General features: G+C 42.1%; 1 protein-coding gene and 1 long non-coding RNA gene across 2 annotated transcripts in view; both read right to left on the bottom strand.

Annotated features, from left to right (window-relative positions):
- The window catches only part of LOC118099583 (B-cell receptor CD22-like), a 160,185-nt gene that overhangs the window by 85,302 nt on the left and 55,502 nt on the right, over window positions 1-19,381 (bottom strand). Inside the window, exons 8-9 of the mRNA XM_047342434.1 lie at window positions 11,842-12,101; window positions 10,860-11,120 (exon numbers count right to left, since the gene is read on the bottom strand). Of these exons, the coding sequence (XP_047198390.1) occupies window positions 10,860-11,120; window positions 11,842-12,101 (521 nt within the window). The remainder of the gene's footprint in view (window positions 1-10,859; window positions 11,121-11,841; window positions 12,102-19,381) is intronic.
- On the bottom strand, window positions 15,857-17,516 carry LOC118099786. Its single transcript, XR_007033027.1, has 4 exons — window positions 17,472-17,516; window positions 17,132-17,213; window positions 16,756-16,816; window positions 15,857-15,918 (listed from the first exon to the last, which is right to left on the bottom strand). It is a non-coding gene; the product is annotated as an uncharacterized LOC118099786 (long non-coding RNA).

The following is a 19,381-nucleotide window of genomic DNA, read 5'->3' as shown; positions in this document are numbered from 1 at the left end:
GTGATTAAAGCTTTTTCTCACTTCCTGTTATCTTGTCTTTCTCTGTGTGTGGATGGGTGGAGAGAATCGTTTTTATTTGCTTTATTGCTCTTAGTCTATATTCTGTTGGATATGAAAAGTGCTTTAATAACAAACTTTGATTTGGTCTTTTCATGGGATTTTTGATTTTTTTTTACAATTATTAAAATATAGAAAATCACCAGGCTCAACCTTTCAAGTTTCCACAGGGACATTTTGGAGTCAACTCACACACAGGGGACGAGTGGTGAAGCTCATAAGCACAGGAATAGCTGTTTTCAGGGTGAAGGAATCCTGAAAGTTGGAGGCTTTCCGGTGAATTTCTGTTCCATTCTTGTACCAGACAAAGGAGGGACGACCAGAGAGAAGACAGCTGCTGTGACAAGTCAGTGTTGGACCAATCGGAGACCAGATCACCTGAACATCTGTGAACAGGAAACACACATAGAAGCAGCTGTGGGACCCCAGGTTGAGAACCACTGAACAACACAGTGACTTAGTGTTCCTCAGTACCTGTGACAGTCAGAGTTGTGCCAGGGAAACTTCTCTTCCATTCAGACCACTGTGATTTGAATGTGAAGCGATACTGGGCTGAATCGCTCAGTCTCAGGTTCATTATTCTCAGAGTGGAGCGCCCTCGTACTGGTTCAAGGACCTGAACACGATGTGTGAACTCTGGGTCTTTGAGTAAGTCCACAGCTTGAGGGCGATACAGCTGCTCAGCAACGAACCAGAACTTAGATGTGATAGAATAATAGCGACTGCTGTAACTGCAAGAGATGTCCACTGATGAGCCTTTAAAGGCACAGATGTTCCTGTCGATGTAATTCACTCTGTCGCATGAATTTCCACGGTCACCTGAAAAACAAAAACCTTTTGACTATCACCATGACAACTATAATCTTTACTGCTGTATTTAACAATAATTCACAGATGGCTGTTTCCATGTCAGGAAATAAACAATGCAGAAAAGATGCTACATTTAGCTTTACAGTAAAGACGATGATGTTTTGAATTCCAGCTCTACATATGTGGTTGTATTTGTGATTTGCTAACATCACGTCCACCCAGAGGTTATGTTTTCACCCCAGTCCGTTGGCTGGTTGGTGTGGTTGCACAATTACGCAACAATTACTGGAAAGATTTTGGTGCAGATCCAGGATTTTATTTTTATTTTCTTTAGCATTGCAAGATCGTGTTTTCAAAATTTCTGATATCGAGGACGGACTGGGAGTTGAGGACAACTGGTTTGACACTCCACATGTGACCATGAACAGTCCTCCGTCAAGCAACCTGCTGCTTTTTGCTGATCACCTGACACCTATGAAAGTAAAGAAACACACACATCATTTTAGACAGAGCTGTCCACATAAACAAACCATAGATTCACTGTTTCCAACTGAAATGTTACCTGTGACAGACAAGGAGACTCCAGGTGAACCAGTAAAACTCCCAGTCGGTTGGTTTGTTATGAACCTGAACTGGTACACATCCGAGTCGCTCTCTCTCAGGTCTGTGATGGTCAGAGTGCAGGCCTTGTTTCCACAGTGATACTGCACACGCCCTGTGTACTCAGAGGCTGCTCTCAGATCCACAGGTTCACTATCCTGCCCTTTAGTAAACCAGTACGTTTGCTCCACTGCAACATCAAGGTCATCTATTCTGGATGGGTGCCAGTAGGAGCAGCGTATTTGCACCTTCGATCCTTTTACAGCACAGATCTGAGTAGGAGTGCACCTCACTCCCCAGTCATCCGCACCCTGCACCACTGTAACCACAGCACAAACTAGAATTACCACCCTGCTGTAGGATGCCTCCACCAACCAGAGCATTTTCAGTCTGTGTTCCTTTTTCCAGAATCATATGAGGTCACTGTGACGTTTGAGCTTTGAAATGTGATTAGTTCATTAAGTGATGAACATTTGTTCCAAATTTGAAGAAACTCCCTCAAAGGGATCTTGAGATATTGCGTTCACAAGAATCAGACAACGAGACGACCTGAAAACAAGATGCCTGAGGTCACTGGGTGTCACCGGCACTGAGGCATAACAATATCTAGAAACTCAGAATAACATCACCTCTACGCAGAGCAGAGACTAAAGTGACATCTTCACAATAACTGTTTTGTCCAATCAATGATCCAAACTTCACAATTACTCAAAGTAATTTAAGAGAAATGCAGGAAAACCCCAAACATTAAGAAGCTGGAACCATGAGAAAGACTGGAACAATTATTCAAACACTTTTCATACAAACACGATATAACACAAAGTGCTTTCCTGTAAATGTAGATGTACCTGACACAGAAAGAAGGAAGATGACAAAGCAACTCGCTGCTTCTCTCAAACCCATCGTTGCTTCACACGTCTCTGTGGTGGAGCCACATCAGCAGCTAGATTCCACCCTTGAGAAACGATGTTTGTCAGCCAGTCACGATGACAGATAGAAATCATAGATCAGTTAAGACCTTGGCTTCCTTCCTCTTTACATCATTAACATGCATGAACGGACAAACACCAGTAAATCCCCTTGTTAAAATGAAGAAATGTTCTTTTTTTTGGAAATGATGCGTGAACTTATTAAAATATATTTCATGCAAATAACAGTGAGAGTAGTTCTGCAGCCTGACAGTGAATCCAACACTTTCTTTACTTTCTTGAGACTGGACTTTATAAATCATGTTGAATCTCTCGCCCTGAACGAGAGGCCATGGAAAATTATATTAAAGAGTCGTTAGCTGCTGGAATAATCAGCCAATCCTCTTCCCTCTGTGCTGGTTTGTTCTTTGTCGAGAAGAAGGATAAGACTCTCCGGCCTTGCATTGACTTCCGTGACCTGAATAACATCACTATCAAGAACAAATACCCCCTTCCACTAATCAGCTCTGCTTTTGAACCCCTTCAGGGAGCCTCTGTCTTCTCAAAGCTGGACCTCCGCAATGCCTACCATCTTGTGCGGATTCGGGATGGGGATGAATGGAAGACGGCTTTTAACACACCCCTAAAGCATTTTGAATATCTAGTTATGCCTTTTGGGTAGACTAATGCTCCAGCTGTTTTTCAGGGACTGGTGATTGATGTCCTTCGTGAATTCCTGAACCGTTTTGTTTTTGTTTATTTAGATGACATCCTCATTTTCTCCAAAGACCTCAGTGAGCATGTGTCCCATGTCCGGCTAGTTCTCCAGAGACTACTAGAAAATAAGTTTTTTGTCAAAGCAGAGAAGTGCGAGTTTCACACCAGCTCTGTGAGTTCACTGGGGTACATCATCGAGGGTGGGCAGGTGAAGACGGACCCAGAAAAGATCAAAGCGGTATCTGACTGGTCCACACCCACTACTCGCAAGAAATTGCAGAGTTTTCTTGGTTTTGCAAACTTGTATCGCAGATTCATCAAGGGTTTCAGTCAAGTGGCAGCTCCCCTCAGGAAACTAACTTCTTCCTCTGTGCAGTTTTCCTGGACACCGGAGGCAGAGGCAGCATATTGCAAGCTAAAGAATCTCTTCATCTCTGCTCCTGTGCTAGTTCAACCAGATCCCTCTCTGCAGTTTGTAGTGGAAGTGGATGCCTCGGATACTGGGGTAGGAGCAGTTCTATCCCAACGTTCTGGTTCAGATCACAAGCTTCACCCATGTGCCTTTTATTCTCGTTGCTTGTCACCTGCTGAAAGGTGTCCACTTCAGGTTCCTAACCGTCCCTAGTCACACATCACCTTGGATTTTGTCACTGGTATGCCTCCCTCACAAGGTAACACAGTTGTTCTTACCATTGTGGATCGATTTTCCAAGGCTGTCCATTTTCATGCCCTGCCCAAGTTACCATCTGCTCAGGAGACTGCTAACCTATTAACTGACCATGTTTTCCATCTACACGGCATACCAGCTGACATCGTTTCTGACAGGGGTCCCCAGTTCACCTCTCATGTGTGGAAGGCATTTTGCCAGGCCCTTGGAGCCAAGGTCAGCCTATCATCAGGATTCCAACCACAGACTAATGGACAAACAGAAAGGGCTAATCAGGACCTGGAGTCCGCCATGTTTTGTGAGGCCACTGTGACCTTGACCTTCAGTTCATCTTTGAGTCCAAGTGATGAACATTTGTACCAAATTTGAAGAAACTCCCTCAAAGGGATCTTGAGATATTGCGTTCACAAGAATCAGACAACGAGACGACCTGAAAACAAGATGCCTGAGGTCACTGGGTGTCACCGGCACTGAGGCATAAAAATATCTAGAAACTCAGAATAACATCACCTCTACGCAGAGCAGAGACTAAAGTGACATCTTCACAATAATTGTTTTGTCCAATCAATGATCCAAACTTCACAATTACTCAAAATAATTTAAAAGAAATGCAGGAAAACCCCAAACATTAAGAAGCTGGAACCACGAGAAAGACTGGAACAATTATTCAAACACTTTTCATACAAACACGATATAACACAAAGTGCTTTCCTGTAAATGTAGATGTACCTGACACAGAAAGAAGGAAGATGACAAAGCAACTCGCTGCTTCTCTCAAACCCATCGTTGCTTCACACGTCTGTTGGTGCAGCCACATCAGCAGCTAGATTCCACCCTTGAGAAACGATGTTTGTCAGCCAGTCACGATGACAGATAGAAATCATAGATCAGTTAAGACCTTGGCTTCCTTCCTCTTTACATCATTAACATGCATGAACGGACAAACACCAGTAAATCCTCTTGTTAAAATGAAGAAATGAAACACTTTCTTTACTTTCTTGAGACTGGACTTAAAAAACATGTTGAATTATTCTTTCTTTTAACCTCATGTTAGAAGTCAGTTCCTGTTTATTTACACCTCCAGTCCATATGAAGACTGGGTCATAACAATACATTGTAAAAGGTCATAATTATGCAAACTTACATTACTTTAGTGTTCTTTACTCATTTCTCACGAGGATTCAACTCATGTGAGTCAAACTTGTTTTGTCTGATACACGTGTAAAACTGTTCACTTGTGTAGACTGGACTTCATGAGCTCATGCACAGGTGCACGTGAGCAGTAGAGCGACACAGGAACCATCGACTGTTGGGTTAGATGGGCGGAGCCTCCCACTGTGCTCTGGTTGTGCGTTCACGTGGAGTCGGAATAATCAGAAGAATTAGTTCCCGACTGTGAAATTCACATGAACTCCACCTCAGCTCTGGAACTGATTGTTCTGATTAGTCTGATACTACATTAAAGCACAAGCAGAACGTGGAGAGAGATCGTTTTTGTTTAGAAACGCAGTTATATGGTTGTAGCCAGAGTAAACACAACTATTCAGTTAAATGAGACGAGCTGGTTTTACTTTGAGAGTTAACTTCACCTGCCGTTTTTAAGTTGGAACAATCTGACAAAATTTAGTAAATGCAGTTTTTTAATTAAATTAATAAGTAGATATGAAGTAAATTTATTTACTTACTTTTTTCCAGTTGGATCAACTTTGAGAGATTCAGACTTCCATGTTCCTCTTCACTCCACGGTGTGGTAGGACAGACACTGTACAAAGACGGATTGGGTGCCAACGATCAATCCACCAGTTTGACATTTAAGACTGGACTCACGGACGTTGAAGGGACTTTTATGTGCACACTTTTAAACTTTTATTTATTTTTGTTCATTGTTTTGGGTAAATTTATGCTGTATTGTAAGTGTCAAACAAACTTGAACTGCAGGTTATGTGTTCTAATACAAGTTCATTCAAAGTAATCCCGGTGTTAATTCTCGTTACTGATATTCAAGTCCAGGGCTCCTGTTTACCTAGTATCTCTGATCCTGCTCCACATTTACACTCTTTCTAGTGTAACCAAGGGTCACACAAGCATTCATCCACCTCGTCTCTGCAACGGGACCCGCAAGCAGTTCAACTCACGGGAAGAAGACAATAAATATGTGCGTGTTGGAAGTCTCGTATGGCGTCTGACTGGCTTTATTATGAAAAGGACGAACAAAAGACAGAAAGAATACTGGAAGTGAGATTAAAATATAGTAAGAGTTTCAAAACAATAGCAAATAGGAACAAATGAGCTTCACATTTAATGTAAAAATAAAAATATATGAACAGAATAATAAACACACTTTTAATGATCCCTGAAAGAAAAGCTGATTTGTTGCAAAACTGTACATCACAAAGTTAGAAAAGAGGAAGTTGTGAGTGAACAACAAATGAAATAAACAAGACTATAAATATGAATAATGTTGTGAAGAAAAAGAAAAAGTATAATTAACATCAGTCTCCTAAAGGTGCAGCAAACAAACTTATGTACTAAAATTACCCAAACTAATATAATGAATCAATAATCCTGATGAAGAATAAGTGATAATATATAATCTTTTTTGTATAACTTATAAACCTGGATCACAGCAGTACAACATTATTCTGTTCGTAACAACATTCGAGCTTCACACCCTGAGAGAGACGTCAGAGGAAAATGGCCGCCGTGTGAACATGGTGGATTAAAACACACCTAACTCCTTCTTCTTCACGTGTTTAACACGTGATGTGAGAAATACCACAAAACACTAAAGTGAAATCAATGGGCCTGATGCAAACTTTGAACAGACACCAGAGGCAACACAGCTCATCTGGTGTCAGCAGTTCACTTTGTGTTAACGGTCACATTCAAGGTGTTCATCACGTAAGTAGCAGCTCACATCCACATGAGACGTGGTCCCTCCAGTCCTCAGAGGAAATGAGGACAACTCCTGATCGGCTGATGATGGAAACGCTGGAAACAATAGTGTAGAAACAGAAAGAAGTGAAAGAGACAGAATCCTCTCTGTGGTTTTATCAGTAAAACTCTTTACTACCATCTAGTGGCAGCAGTGTCACACTACAACTAACTAATAATGCTTGTTTTGACCCACCGCAGATATTTTCATGTTTGAAGCTGCAAGTTATAAAATGTTTGATATTTTTCATTCAGGCTAAATGTGGCGTTTTTAACAACTTCTACAAGTTGCTGATATATTTCAGATAAAAGTCGAGTCACCGAAGTCGTTTGGATTCATCCTCGGGGCAATTTATCCATTAGCTGTCAAGACAAGTCACTTAAACTGAACATTCACTTCAACAATGATGCTGGAGTCTGACTGTCACCAAAGTAGGATTCATCCTGTGGGGACCATGAACAGTTCTATGAACTTCTATTCAAATCCATCCATCAGCTGTTGAGATATTTCCATCGGGACTAAGGTGATTTCCAGACGTTGGTCTAAACAGCAGGAGGTTTTTTGACTGTGCTGTACAATGCAGCTGGATCCTCTCCAGTGTCCTGACCTCTGGTTCTGAAAGGAGATAAAACAAATAAATGATCAGGAGGTCATGGAGACGTAGCATTAAAGGAGACATATTGAGTTTCAAAGTTCTGCAAAGTTAAAAAGCCCAAAGTCTGAGCTCCTCTCCTGGTAAAACGAGCTCCTCTGCCCCACAGAAAACATGAAGCTCCTGAAACACCTCACCAGTAGTCCCGCCCGTACCTCTGCATCATCGGCAGAAGCCAGGACTGTAGCAAACGTAGCAGAAGCAGTATTTAAACGTAAACAGTGGTGCGTTGAACACATTGTGTTACGAAGTGTTGCAACAATGTCAGCGGAGGAGGTCATTCTTGGCGTTCTCGTGGAAAACATCTCGGAGGTAGATGATGTGGGTTAAAATACGTGTTGAATGCTTCAATACAGGCTGAATGTCACAGTCTCTGCTTCCGTCGTCTGGAACAGCAGCTTCTAACACCAGCATCTGTAGAGAACTTTAGAATCCATTGTGTCACTGCCTTTTTAAAACAGTCGCTGCTGATTGGGGAACACCTCTGACACACCCACCAAACGAGAGCCCGCTGCACGGGTTCAAACAAACATGTCGTTCACCACGGAAACGATAGTTAAACTATAAGAAATGTTTTGAGATTGAATGTGTCCTCGTAAAGTGAGAGTGGAGGATTTCCTACACGCACAGGAAGTGGTTAACCAATCACAACAGAGTGGGCGGGGACCAATCAGAGCAGACTGGGCATTATCAGGAGGAGGGGCCTTAAAGAGACAGGAGCTAAAACCAAGTGTTTGCGACAGAGGCTGAAAAGAGGAGCTGCAGCAATAGACAGTCTGAGGAAAGTGATGTTTTCTGAACATTAAACATTTTAAAGTCACAACACTAATTAAAATGATCAAACTGGATATGAGCAGAATATGTCTCCTTTAACAAATACACATTTTTAAACAAACAAGAAAATGAAAGTGTAAAAACAAATGACTTCTATAGGATATATCTCTGTTTATGATGTGTTGTGGTGTTAGTGAGGATAATGGTCCTGAATGAAGAGCTGCTCACCTCGGGGCAGATCTGTGAAAGTTGACAGAAGCGTACGCAACCTCCTCCGCCTCCTTGTGTTTGCTGGGTTCAGCTGATCCGACGTTGGAGTAGATGGGATCCGCCTGACTCTTCATGAAGTGGACACTGGCATAGTGAAGGTCACAGTTTTCCTCAGACTCATTGGGTAGATGCTGCAAACACAAATTTGCTTTTGAATCTTGGACATGTGGCAGTATGGACAACGTTAGAGTCCAACTATCGCAGCTATTGATTTATTTAAAGCGCCTCCTTCTACACCAGACGTGTTTCAAGGACAGGAAACATGTGGTTCTACTAAAAACCAAAAGGAGGGAAGGTCTTCAGTTTGAATTCCAAACACTAACACTACAAACTTCTCACTTAGTGTGTATGTGAGCCACTTGTGTTTGCGCTTTCACATCGGTTGTGTCCAGATAAGACTACATCTGGGAGCTGGATGTTCACGTACTGCAGCAAAGTTTGGTCGAAACAAGTTGTGTAACATAATTTAATTAGAGGTCGAGCTACACACAATATAATCCCTAGACCCCAAAACTATCTGAAAGCAAATCATTGATAAAAATCTTTTAGCACTATATCTTGGGTGTATAGTGTGTATCATTTAATTGTATAACACTTTAATATAACTGCAGGTCTACAGACACAGAGGCACTTAAAAAAAGAAAAGTCAGGCTCACAGAAACTAGAAGGAGGGAGAAGGAAGGGGGATAGGCCACACCCCTAACTCCCTTCTTTCTCTCAGTCTTGTTCCGACCAGCAACGAGTACACAACTCTCCGTCTCTCCGATGCACCACGCCCTACTCACCGACACTCAATGCCACACAGCGCTATCTCTCCAAACTCGTAACACAATTACCTCAAATTCACGTCAAAGGGCAACATACTCACTAAATACAGATATGAAAGAACACGACTGCTCTGTCGATCAACCTTTAATTATAGAGCTGCATCCACACGCAGCCAACACTGACTTTATTTGTCCCAACGACACAGACTACGAACAGCAGTCTCACACACACTTAGTCTCAGACAGAACAACACAAAATCAACGTGTTACACAGCCACACCCAATGGTGATCTGCTCCACATTACAGTGCTCCAGACTAAAGATATCTGAACCAATCAACACAATCTTTCACAAGATTTAAAGCAGCACATGTTACAAATCAACAAACTTAGAGCAGCATCAAGTGTCATAGTTCAGCAAAAACTGTTGAACAAACCGCACAGCACAGAAAATTATAACACTCAGCAATTTGCTTAAATGGATAGATTACCAGAAGGAAATTCAAACACCAGATGATTGTTTTTACAATGGCAATTTTGACTGTGATTTTAATAACTAGTTTTTAATCTTCACATGACAGAGAAAAGGGTTTGACGTGAGAAATAGTGGCGTTTGAAAGGATTGGACGCTGAACTGTGTCTCACCTGCTCACTGTGGTCAAGTCTGTCCCCAGGATCAGCAGATTGCTGAGAGTTTCTCTTTCTTCTGATCAATTGAACCAAATAACAAACAATATACATAATAATTGAGTTGATTTAATTTAACAGGACAGATTTTCAGGAATTCATCGTACAAAGCTTTAGTGGAACAGATTTGCTCACCTGATCAGTAGGAACACGGAGAGGAGAGTCACAGCGAGGAAAACTGCAGCGGCTGATCCAATGAGTGCTGATCTCCATGACGATACTTAAAGGTGCAGGACGAAACATTTACAAAAATAACTTTTTGTCATGTTTGCTAAACCTGTCTCGATGTTCTGACTGAATATAAAGACAGTTTCTTTTCTAATAAAACGTGTGAAGAGCCCTGTTCAGAGTGGCCTGTTTGTGGGCGTGTTTCTTAAACTGTTAATGAGCCACTGCTCCCCCTGCTGGGAGGTGTATGTGTGACGTGTGCACAGGAGCAGGGTTTTGTTTTCACCACTGTCTGTCTGCTGAGAGCTGTTTGCTCGTCACGTGAATGTGCACAGTGAAGGAAATATCTTTCAAGTTTACTGAGGATGGTGAAAGCTTTATGGATGTTTTAACAGACGCTGGGTGGATTCCTCTTTGTGCTGCTGATGGTCTGACTGTGAATATTTATGATGCAGAAGTCAAACGACCCATATCTGCACATTTAAAATGTAAAGGACAAAGAATGGGACAGATTCAATATATCTTCACTTAATAACCTGTGTTTCACTCACATGTCACAGTAATAAAGATGTTTGCTGAACTCCTTCCCAGCTCATTCTCAGCTGTGCAGTAATACTCTCCAGAGATGTTTTCACCCCAGCCCGTTTGTTTGTTGGTTGTTGATTTTAAGCAAGATTACACAAAAACTACTGAGTCGATTAGCATGAAACTTGAAGGTAGGATGAGGTGCGGGTCAGGAAGAACTCAGTAAAGTTTGGTGTGAATCCAGATAAGGGGGCGGACCCAGGAACTTTCTGTAAGATTGCGAGACAGTGCTGGGTTTCATGGACATGTGGATGTTTTCTCACACTGGACGTCTACGTGTAGAGACGTGGAGTTGATCCGTCCGTACTGATTCTCAGACTTGCAGGAGTAGACCCCGCTGTCCCCAGAGCTGATGGAGGAGAGACGATAAACGCCCTCTGGTCCTTGAAGCAGAGTTCGGTTCTCCTTGTACCAGGTGTAATTAGCTGCTGGGTTAGCATCACTGCTGCAGGTCAGAGTCACCGAGCTGCCCTCCATGATCTCACCAGAGGGACTCACTGACACAGAGGGAACCTTTGGAGCGTCTGTATGTGTGAAAACAGAATGATGATAACAGATGACAGACATTGTGTTTAACATTTGGGGACATATATGATATGATGTGTTAAAGTCAAAGGTGCTCAGGTGAGTGGAGTCACTGAGTTACAACAGCAAGGTTGTTAAACTGACACAGGTAAATTCTTCTTGTTGTTAAGTGAGAGTTTTTTTTCAATGATTTCCTGTTGCACTACTGTTTCCAGACTCCCCTGAATGTCCACAGATTTCCAAACCACAGTCCAGTTTGTAACGTGGACTTAAACGTGACATATTATGACCCTTTTCCACAATTAGACAGAGTTTCTTCCTAATAAAACGTGTGAAGAGCCCTGTTCAGAGTGGCCTGTTTGTGGGCGTGTCTCTTAAAATGTTACTGAGCCACTGCTCCCCCTGCTGGGAGGTGTATGTGTGACGTGTGCACAGGAGCAGGGTTTTGTTTTCACCACTGTCTGTCTGCTGAGAGCTGTTTGCTCGTCACGTGAATGTGCACAGTGAAGGAAATATCTTTCAAGTTTACTGAGGATGGTGAAAGCTTTATGGATGTTTTAACTGATGCTGGGTGGATTCCTCTTTGTGCTGCTGATGGTCTGACTGTGAATATTTATGATGCAGAAGTCAAACGACCCATATCTGCACATTTAAAATGTAAAGGACAAAGAATGGGACAGATTCAATATATCTTCACTTCATAACCTGTGTTTCACTCACATGTCACAGTAATAGAGATGTTTGCTGAACTCCTTCCCAGCTCATTCTCAGCTGTGCAGTAATACTCTCCAGAGTCTGACGACCAGATGGAGCTGAGGACAAATTGTGTCTCTTCACTGAGAGGTGGAACTTCTTTATCTCCACTTCTCTTGTACCAGGTGTATTTAGCTGCTGGGTTAGCATCACTGCTGCAGGTCAGAGTCACCGAGCTGCCCTCCATGATCTCACCAGAGGGACTCACTGACACACCTTTGGAGCGTCTGAAGGAGAATTTATATTAACACACAGGAGGAGAATACAATCAAAACACTGTCTGTATTATTTGTTAAAAGCTAAAATTTTAATTATTTCCACATTATTGAAGCTTCATGAGGAGGAGTAAACTCACCCAATGTAGGAGAAGGGAAACGATGTCCTTCTATAGCACAGTGATAGCTGTCTTCAGCATTAAAGTGTTGGAGGTGAAAGTATTTTTTTCGTCCCACAAGTTCATTGTTATTGTACCAAACGTAGGAAAGATGATCAGGAGCTGACACCTGCTGTGACAGGTCAGCTCTGTCCAGGTAGAATATGGATTGGCTGTTGATCTCCTCACATGTACCTGGAGCTGAGGTCTGTGAACAAACATGTTATTTTATTTCAACATACACACTAACATTTCAAACTGACTCTAATGAAAATGTTACCTGTGACAGACAGAGTGACTCCAGGTCGACCAGTAAAACTCCCAGTAGGTTGGTTTGTTGTGAACCTGAACTTGTACACAGCTGAGTCGCTCTCTCTCAGGTTAGAGATTCTCAGACTGCACTTGTTGTTTCCACAGAGATACTCCACACGACCTGAATACTCCGGATCAGTCCTTAGATCAACGTAAATCCCTTTACTCTCTTGAATGAACCAGAAAGTTTCCTGAACTGTAGTATCATGGTGATTCAACCTGGATGGGTATGTGTAGGTACAGTTAATGTCCACTGTTGATCCTCTGAAGGCACAGATCTCAGTAGAAGTGTAACTCACATCCCAGCCATTCTGACTCCATACCACTGTAACACAGAGCACATCAGAGAATCAGAAGATAAACTTATACATTTATAAAACTAACTCCATGTATTTTCTCTGGTGAATCACCAGTCGGCAGGTTTTCATTTTAAGATGATGACGAGGCCAAGATGAGGAAACTTTCAGTTCACAAAAAACACAGGGAAGTGCCCTTTAGACTTCAGAGTGAGGAGAAACACACTGTTGGAGGTGAGGAACATGAGGGACCTTGTAGAAGTTGCTCTTATAATGGAGCAAACTGGCCAATATGGAGGAAATGATCTGTGTCTTTTATGCAGAGTCGACCAAAGATGGACGACACGTCTCCACTTCCTCCCACTCTCCAGAAATGAAGCCAAAATATCCTGGATACCAACGCTGCCATCTTTCACATTTGGAACCACAGTCTGCACAGTAGTGATCTGGAGATGGAGCCACAGTATCAAGGTCCCGCCCATACATGAGCTCGACCAATCCTGAGTCAGCTTCAGCTGTCAATCATGAAGTTTAATCTAATTTTAATTTCATCAAATAACTAATTAAAACCAAGCTTATGAGAAACATGAACAATAGAGTGAGATAAGAACGACCTAAAATGACAGAAACCATCTTTGAGAAAAATGTATTTGACTTTTTAGAATGGTCCATGTTCCATCCACTAACATGGAGGAGACAGGATGTATGTTCTATACTGCAGCAAGCCACCAGGGGGTGATCAAGATGCTTTGGCTTCAATTCTGGGGAGCTGTCATGTCTTCCATCTTTATTTACACAAGCTGAATACTAGTACTAGTACTACACTAGTTTGTCAGTACTGACAGTAGTATCCCAAGAGTTCAATGTGCCCTTGCAGAAAAAAGTATTTAAAGACACATGAAGTTATGGTACAATGCATTATCTCAAATACTCCAGCAGATGGTGCTGTTCGTGAAATACTGTAGATTAAACTCACACATTGACAGAGAGCGGAAATCCTCGAGTCCTTTAACAGCACAGGAAACTCTGTCTGCAGAATAGAAATAACCTGAATAAGATGCTCCTTCAATCTTCTTGTGTTGATTCTGGTACCAGACGTAGTTCAGATGATCAGGAAGACGACAACTGCTCTGACACCTGAGCTCTGCATGGTAATAAGTGTCACCCTTCACTGATGTGCTCACCTGCACATGCAAATCTGTGTGTGAGAATAAGGAATTCATTTTAGTCCAAACTGACAACACACACATGCATATAAAAGTGCACAGACACACTCAAGTGAACCAAACAAGATGTAGGAAATAAATGAATGAATGTTCAGATGTAAATGTTACCTGTGACAGACAGAGTGACTCCAGCTGAACCAGTTAAACTCCCAGTAGGTTTGTTTGTTGTGAACCTGAACTTGTACACAGCTGAGTCGCTCTCTCTCAGGTTAGAGATTCTCAGAGTGCACTTGTTGTTTCCACAGAGATACTCCACACGACCTGAATACTCCGGATCAGTACTTAGATCAACGTGAATCCCATTACTCTCTTGAATGAACCAGAAAGTTTCCTGAACTGTAGTATCATGGTTATTAAATGTGGATGGGTATGTGTAGGTACAGGTAATGTCCACTGTTGATCCTCTGACGGCACAGATCTCAGTAGAAGTGTAACTCACATCCCAGCCATTCTCACACTGTACCACTGTAACACAGAGAATCAGATTCATAACGACACCAGAGAACACTTAGTTTACTTTTTACTTTCTGTAGAAAAGAAACACATTTCCATGAGCAGCATTCCATAGCATTTCAACTGATGACTCCACACACTGATGACAATTCCTGCATCGAGAGGAGAGGAACTCAGTCATGATGATAATAATATTAATAATAATAATAATAATAATAATAATAATAATAATAATAATAATAATAATAATAATAATAATAATAATAATAATAATAACGTTTCAGACTCTAGACGATATAAACTTCTAAATAAAGATACAAATTAATACTGATGATAATTCCTTCATATATTTTCTTTCTGCATCACTTTACAGGTGGTGATCTGAAAATGAATGAATGGTTCATTTATATTTTATTACTTTCTCAAACTCACTTCAGGTGAATCAGAAGTCCGAGTGTAAAATAGAGTGAAACATGAATGTAGACGTACAGTACCTGTCACAGTGAGAAGAAGGACAACAAATCCACTCGCTGCTGCAGTTACACTCATAGTAGCTGCTGCTCTCGTCTGTGACTTCAAACAATAAAAACGTCCACAGATAAATAATGTGCACAAGATGAAACTCAGTCACATCACAGACACGTCTACCTACAACACAGAAGAGTCTGAGAATAAAGAAAGTTTCTGTCAGAGAAAGATAAAGTCAAACTGTTAAACACCCCCTTCCTTCCTCTTTACACTGACATGCATGCTGAGACTGATGGTGTTAGATTAAACCTAAAATAAAGAAGTAACTTGTGTTTTGTACAAACTGTGAATTTCTTCATTTTACAGAGTGTGAGAAACGACTTTAGTGGCTGTTCCCACCAAACCTGAATCATCCTCAACTAAAGCTGTAAGCAGCATTGAACAGGCCTGCCCCCCCCCTCGATCCAGCCAGTGGACGCAGAGGTTTACTTTTCTCAACCGTCCGACACTGCACGATTGAGAAAGATGCTAATTCCGGCGTGGAGTGTCCAGCTGTGTACATGCTTCCTGTGTCCACTATGTGGCACCGGAGAACACACCCTGCACGCACTATGCTGCTGTATATCAAGAGTAGAACACGACATGAACATTCCTTGTAAACCGAAGGGTAATTAACGTCATCGTGCGGCTCTGCTGGTCGGGTGGTGCCCCGAGGTAACTTTAATCAATTAAAGTTATTATTTAATATTAATAATAAAATATTAATATTTAATATTTTTAACTTGATAACCAAATTTATTGAATGCCAAAAGGCACACCATTTTATGGTATCACGTTTGATGCATTATTGCACAACACTGGCGTAGTGGACGTCATCGTGCGGCTCTGCTGGTCGTGTGTGGGCCGCAGCTGAAATCTGGTCGTACAGTAAAATACTAGCTGGGATCAGGCTGGAATCTGTGTCTTACTCTTTAACTTTGTTGGGTTCTGAGAGTTTCTCTTTGTTGTGGGCCTGATCCTACTCTGCTGAATCAAACTGTGATGGCAGCAGTGATCTTGGAGCTTTCTGTTTTTCCCTGCTGGTCACCAGCTCATCTTCTTAACAGATGAACCCGGTGTCACCACCATGAAACATTCACTCTACATTTTACTCCCTAACTAGAATTACTGCCCTTCGGTTGTGCGCCTCCTCCAACCAGTGCAGTTTCAATATTCATACATTTATTTCTTTCCTCATATGAGACCATCGTGACAAAATCCAATCTGTTCATCTTCAAGTCAAAGTTTCAAGAAATTCCTTAAAGGCAGATTTGAGATATCATGTTCAAAAGGCCCAGAACATGTTGGTGTGGCCACTGTGGCCTTGACCTTTGACCAATCAGGTCATTCATGAGTGTCAGTGAACATTTGTGCCAAATTTGAAAATGATTCTCTCAATCTGTTGAGGCTAAACATGGTTCAGGAGGTCACAGTCACCTTGACCTTTGACCTCCACAGTCGCCATCGGACAGACGGACAACCTGTAAACATAACGCCTCCGGCCATTGGCTGTCGCCGCACAGAGGCATAAGAGATCCAGTCACTTTCTCCCTTATGGAGTTTAAGCTTTTGTTAGAGTAAAGGAATATGACCTCCCAAGACATTCATGGTCTGACCCTTCTCATCAAATCACAATGATGCAGAACGCCACCGGTTAATGAGGCAGCCTTGAAGAGTGGAGATCAAGTGCTTTTAAATGAAACTATTCATTTACCTGCGCTCTGTCTTCTGGTCTCTCACCGCACTCACGCTGTTGTGTGAAGGACTTGTTTCTTCTAGATGGGAGGAAAGAAATAAACAGTTGGATGAACTAGAAAACTCCTCCAGAGAAGAACGGAGAGAGAGAGAGAGAGAGAGAGAGAGAGAGAGGAGTCAGTGTGTGTGTGTGTGTGTGTGTGTGTGTGTGTGTGTACCAGAACTTGGTTCCTGTTTGTGGTAGTTTGTATTTTTGTGACATGCAATAAGTTTCTCTCCTCTAACCATGTGGGTGCTTTTATTTTGAAAATCCAGCCTCTATTCAGACTTGCCGGTGAGGTCTTATTACGAACTGTATGTTTCTATTCAGTAGCGTCACTGTGTGACTGAGTCACCTGATCCACAGGAAGACAGCGAGGAGTATGACCACCAGGAGAAGAGCTGTGGTTGTTCCAGTCACTGCTGATTTCCATGCACCTGGAGAAATCACACAATGGATGAACAGGGAATGTTGCAGGATGTTTGACTTGGAGCTAAAGTCAATCCACTGCTGCAGGTCAGAGTCACCGAGCTGCCCTCCATGATCTCACCAGAGTGACTCACTGACACAGAGGAGGACTGTGGAGCGTCTGGATTTACATGGATTTTAATGGATTTGAAGAGTGTTGCAGCATCTGGAATTTTGAAGATGTGCAAAACCTCTCGGCTTTTGAATATTTCTAAATATTTACTCACATTTCACATTTATTAAGACACGTTTAGACGCTGTCTTCCCCAGCGCATTCTCAGCTGTGCAGTACGGGATGGAGCTGAAAACCAGCTGAGCTGCTCTGTTGAGCAAAGTCTGGTTCTGTTTGTACCAGGCGTATGCAGGGGTGGGTTAGCATCACTGCTGCAGGTCAGAGACACCGAGCTGCCCTTCAGAATGTCTCAGGTTGACTCAGCTGCACTAAAGGAACCTTCGGAGCATCTGCAGGATATAAACAGATCTTTACATGAGAATGTGGCTTTATAGAATATAGTCTTTTAATAGTTTGCAGCCGTCCCTGGTTCTCAGCATCTTTAGAAGAGTGTTTGATTTACCTTTGGACACAGGAAGGCCCCCTTTAGTGTTTAGTAGTTTTACCAAGTAATTACTGTTTGTATTAAATACAGACTTCACAAAACTGAACACGTCACCTCTGTCTTGTGAATCACTGAGTGGGATTTGCATGTGTCCTGTTCACATACATGCAAAATCTGAAGGGAAAAGTGGAAGTGAAAATGAAAGATGAGCCACTGTGATTAAAGCTTTTTCTCACTTCCTGTTATCTTGTCTTTCTCTGTGTGTGGATGGGTGGAGAGAATCGTTTTTATTTGCTTTATTGCTCTTAGTCTATATTCTGTTGGATATGAAAAGTGCTTTAATAACAAACTTTGATTTGGTCTTTTCATGGGATTTTTGATTTTTTTTTACAATTATTAAAATATAGAAAATCACCAGGCTCAACCTTTCAAGTCTCCACACGGGACATTTTGGAGTCAACTCACACACAGGGGACGAGTGGTGAAGCTCATAAGCACAGGAATAGTTGTTTTCAGGTTGAAGGAATCCCCTGAAAGTTGGAGACGTTTCCCCGTGAATTTCTGTTCCATTCTTGTACCAGACAAAGTAGGGACGACCAGAGAGAAGACAGCTGCTGTGACAAGTCAGTGTTGGACCAATCGGAGACCAGATCACCTGAACATCTGTGAACAGGAAACACACATAGAAGCAGCTGTGGGACCCCAGGTTGAGAACCACTGAACAACACAGTGACTTAGTGTTCCTCAGTACCTGTGACAGTCAGAGTTGTGCCAGGAAACTTCTCTCCCATTCAGACCACTGTGATTTGAATGTGAAGCGATACTGGGCTGAATCACTCAGTCTCAGGTTCATTATTCTCAGAGTGGAGCGCCCTCGCTCTGGTTCAAGGACCTGAACACGATCTGTGAACTCTGGGTCTTTGAGTAAGTCCACAGCTTGAGGGATACAGCTGCTCAGCAACGAACCAGGACTTAGATGTGATAGAATAATAGCGACTGTTGTAACTGCAGGAGATGTCCACTGATGAGCCTTTAAAGGCACAGATGTTCCTGTCGATGTAATTCACTCTGTCGCATGAATTTCCATGGACACCTGAAAAACAAAAACCTTTGACTATCACCATGACAACTATAATCTTTACTGCTGTATTTAACAATAATTCACAGATGGCTGTTTCCCATGTCAGGAAATAAACAATGCAGAAAAGATGCTACATTTAGCTTTACAGTAAAGACGATGATATTTTGAATTCCAGCTCTACATATGTGGTTGTATTTGTGATTTGCTAACATCACGTCCACCCAGAGGTTATGTTTTCACCCCAGTCCGTTGGCTGGTTGGTGTGGTTGCACAATTACGCAACAATTACTGGAAAGATTTTGGTGCAGATCCAGGATTTTAGTTTTATTTTCTTTAGCATTGCAAGATCATGTTTTTCAAAATTTCTGATATCGAGGACGGACTGGGAGTTGGAGGACAACTGGTTTGACACTCCACATGTGACCATGAACAGTCCTCCGTCAAGCAACCTGCTGCTTTTTGCTGATCACCTGGACACCTGTGAAAGTAAAGAAAGACA

This window comes from Hippoglossus stenolepis, chromosome 2 (genome assembly GCF_022539355.2).
Source record: "Hippoglossus stenolepis isolate QCI-W04-F060 chromosome 2, HSTE1.2, whole genome shotgun sequence".
Lineage (NCBI taxonomy): Eukaryota > Metazoa > Chordata > Actinopteri > Pleuronectiformes > Pleuronectidae > Hippoglossus > Hippoglossus stenolepis.
The sequence above is the reverse complement of the archived record's forward strand: the minus strand, read 5'-3'. Positions and strand labels throughout refer to the sequence as shown.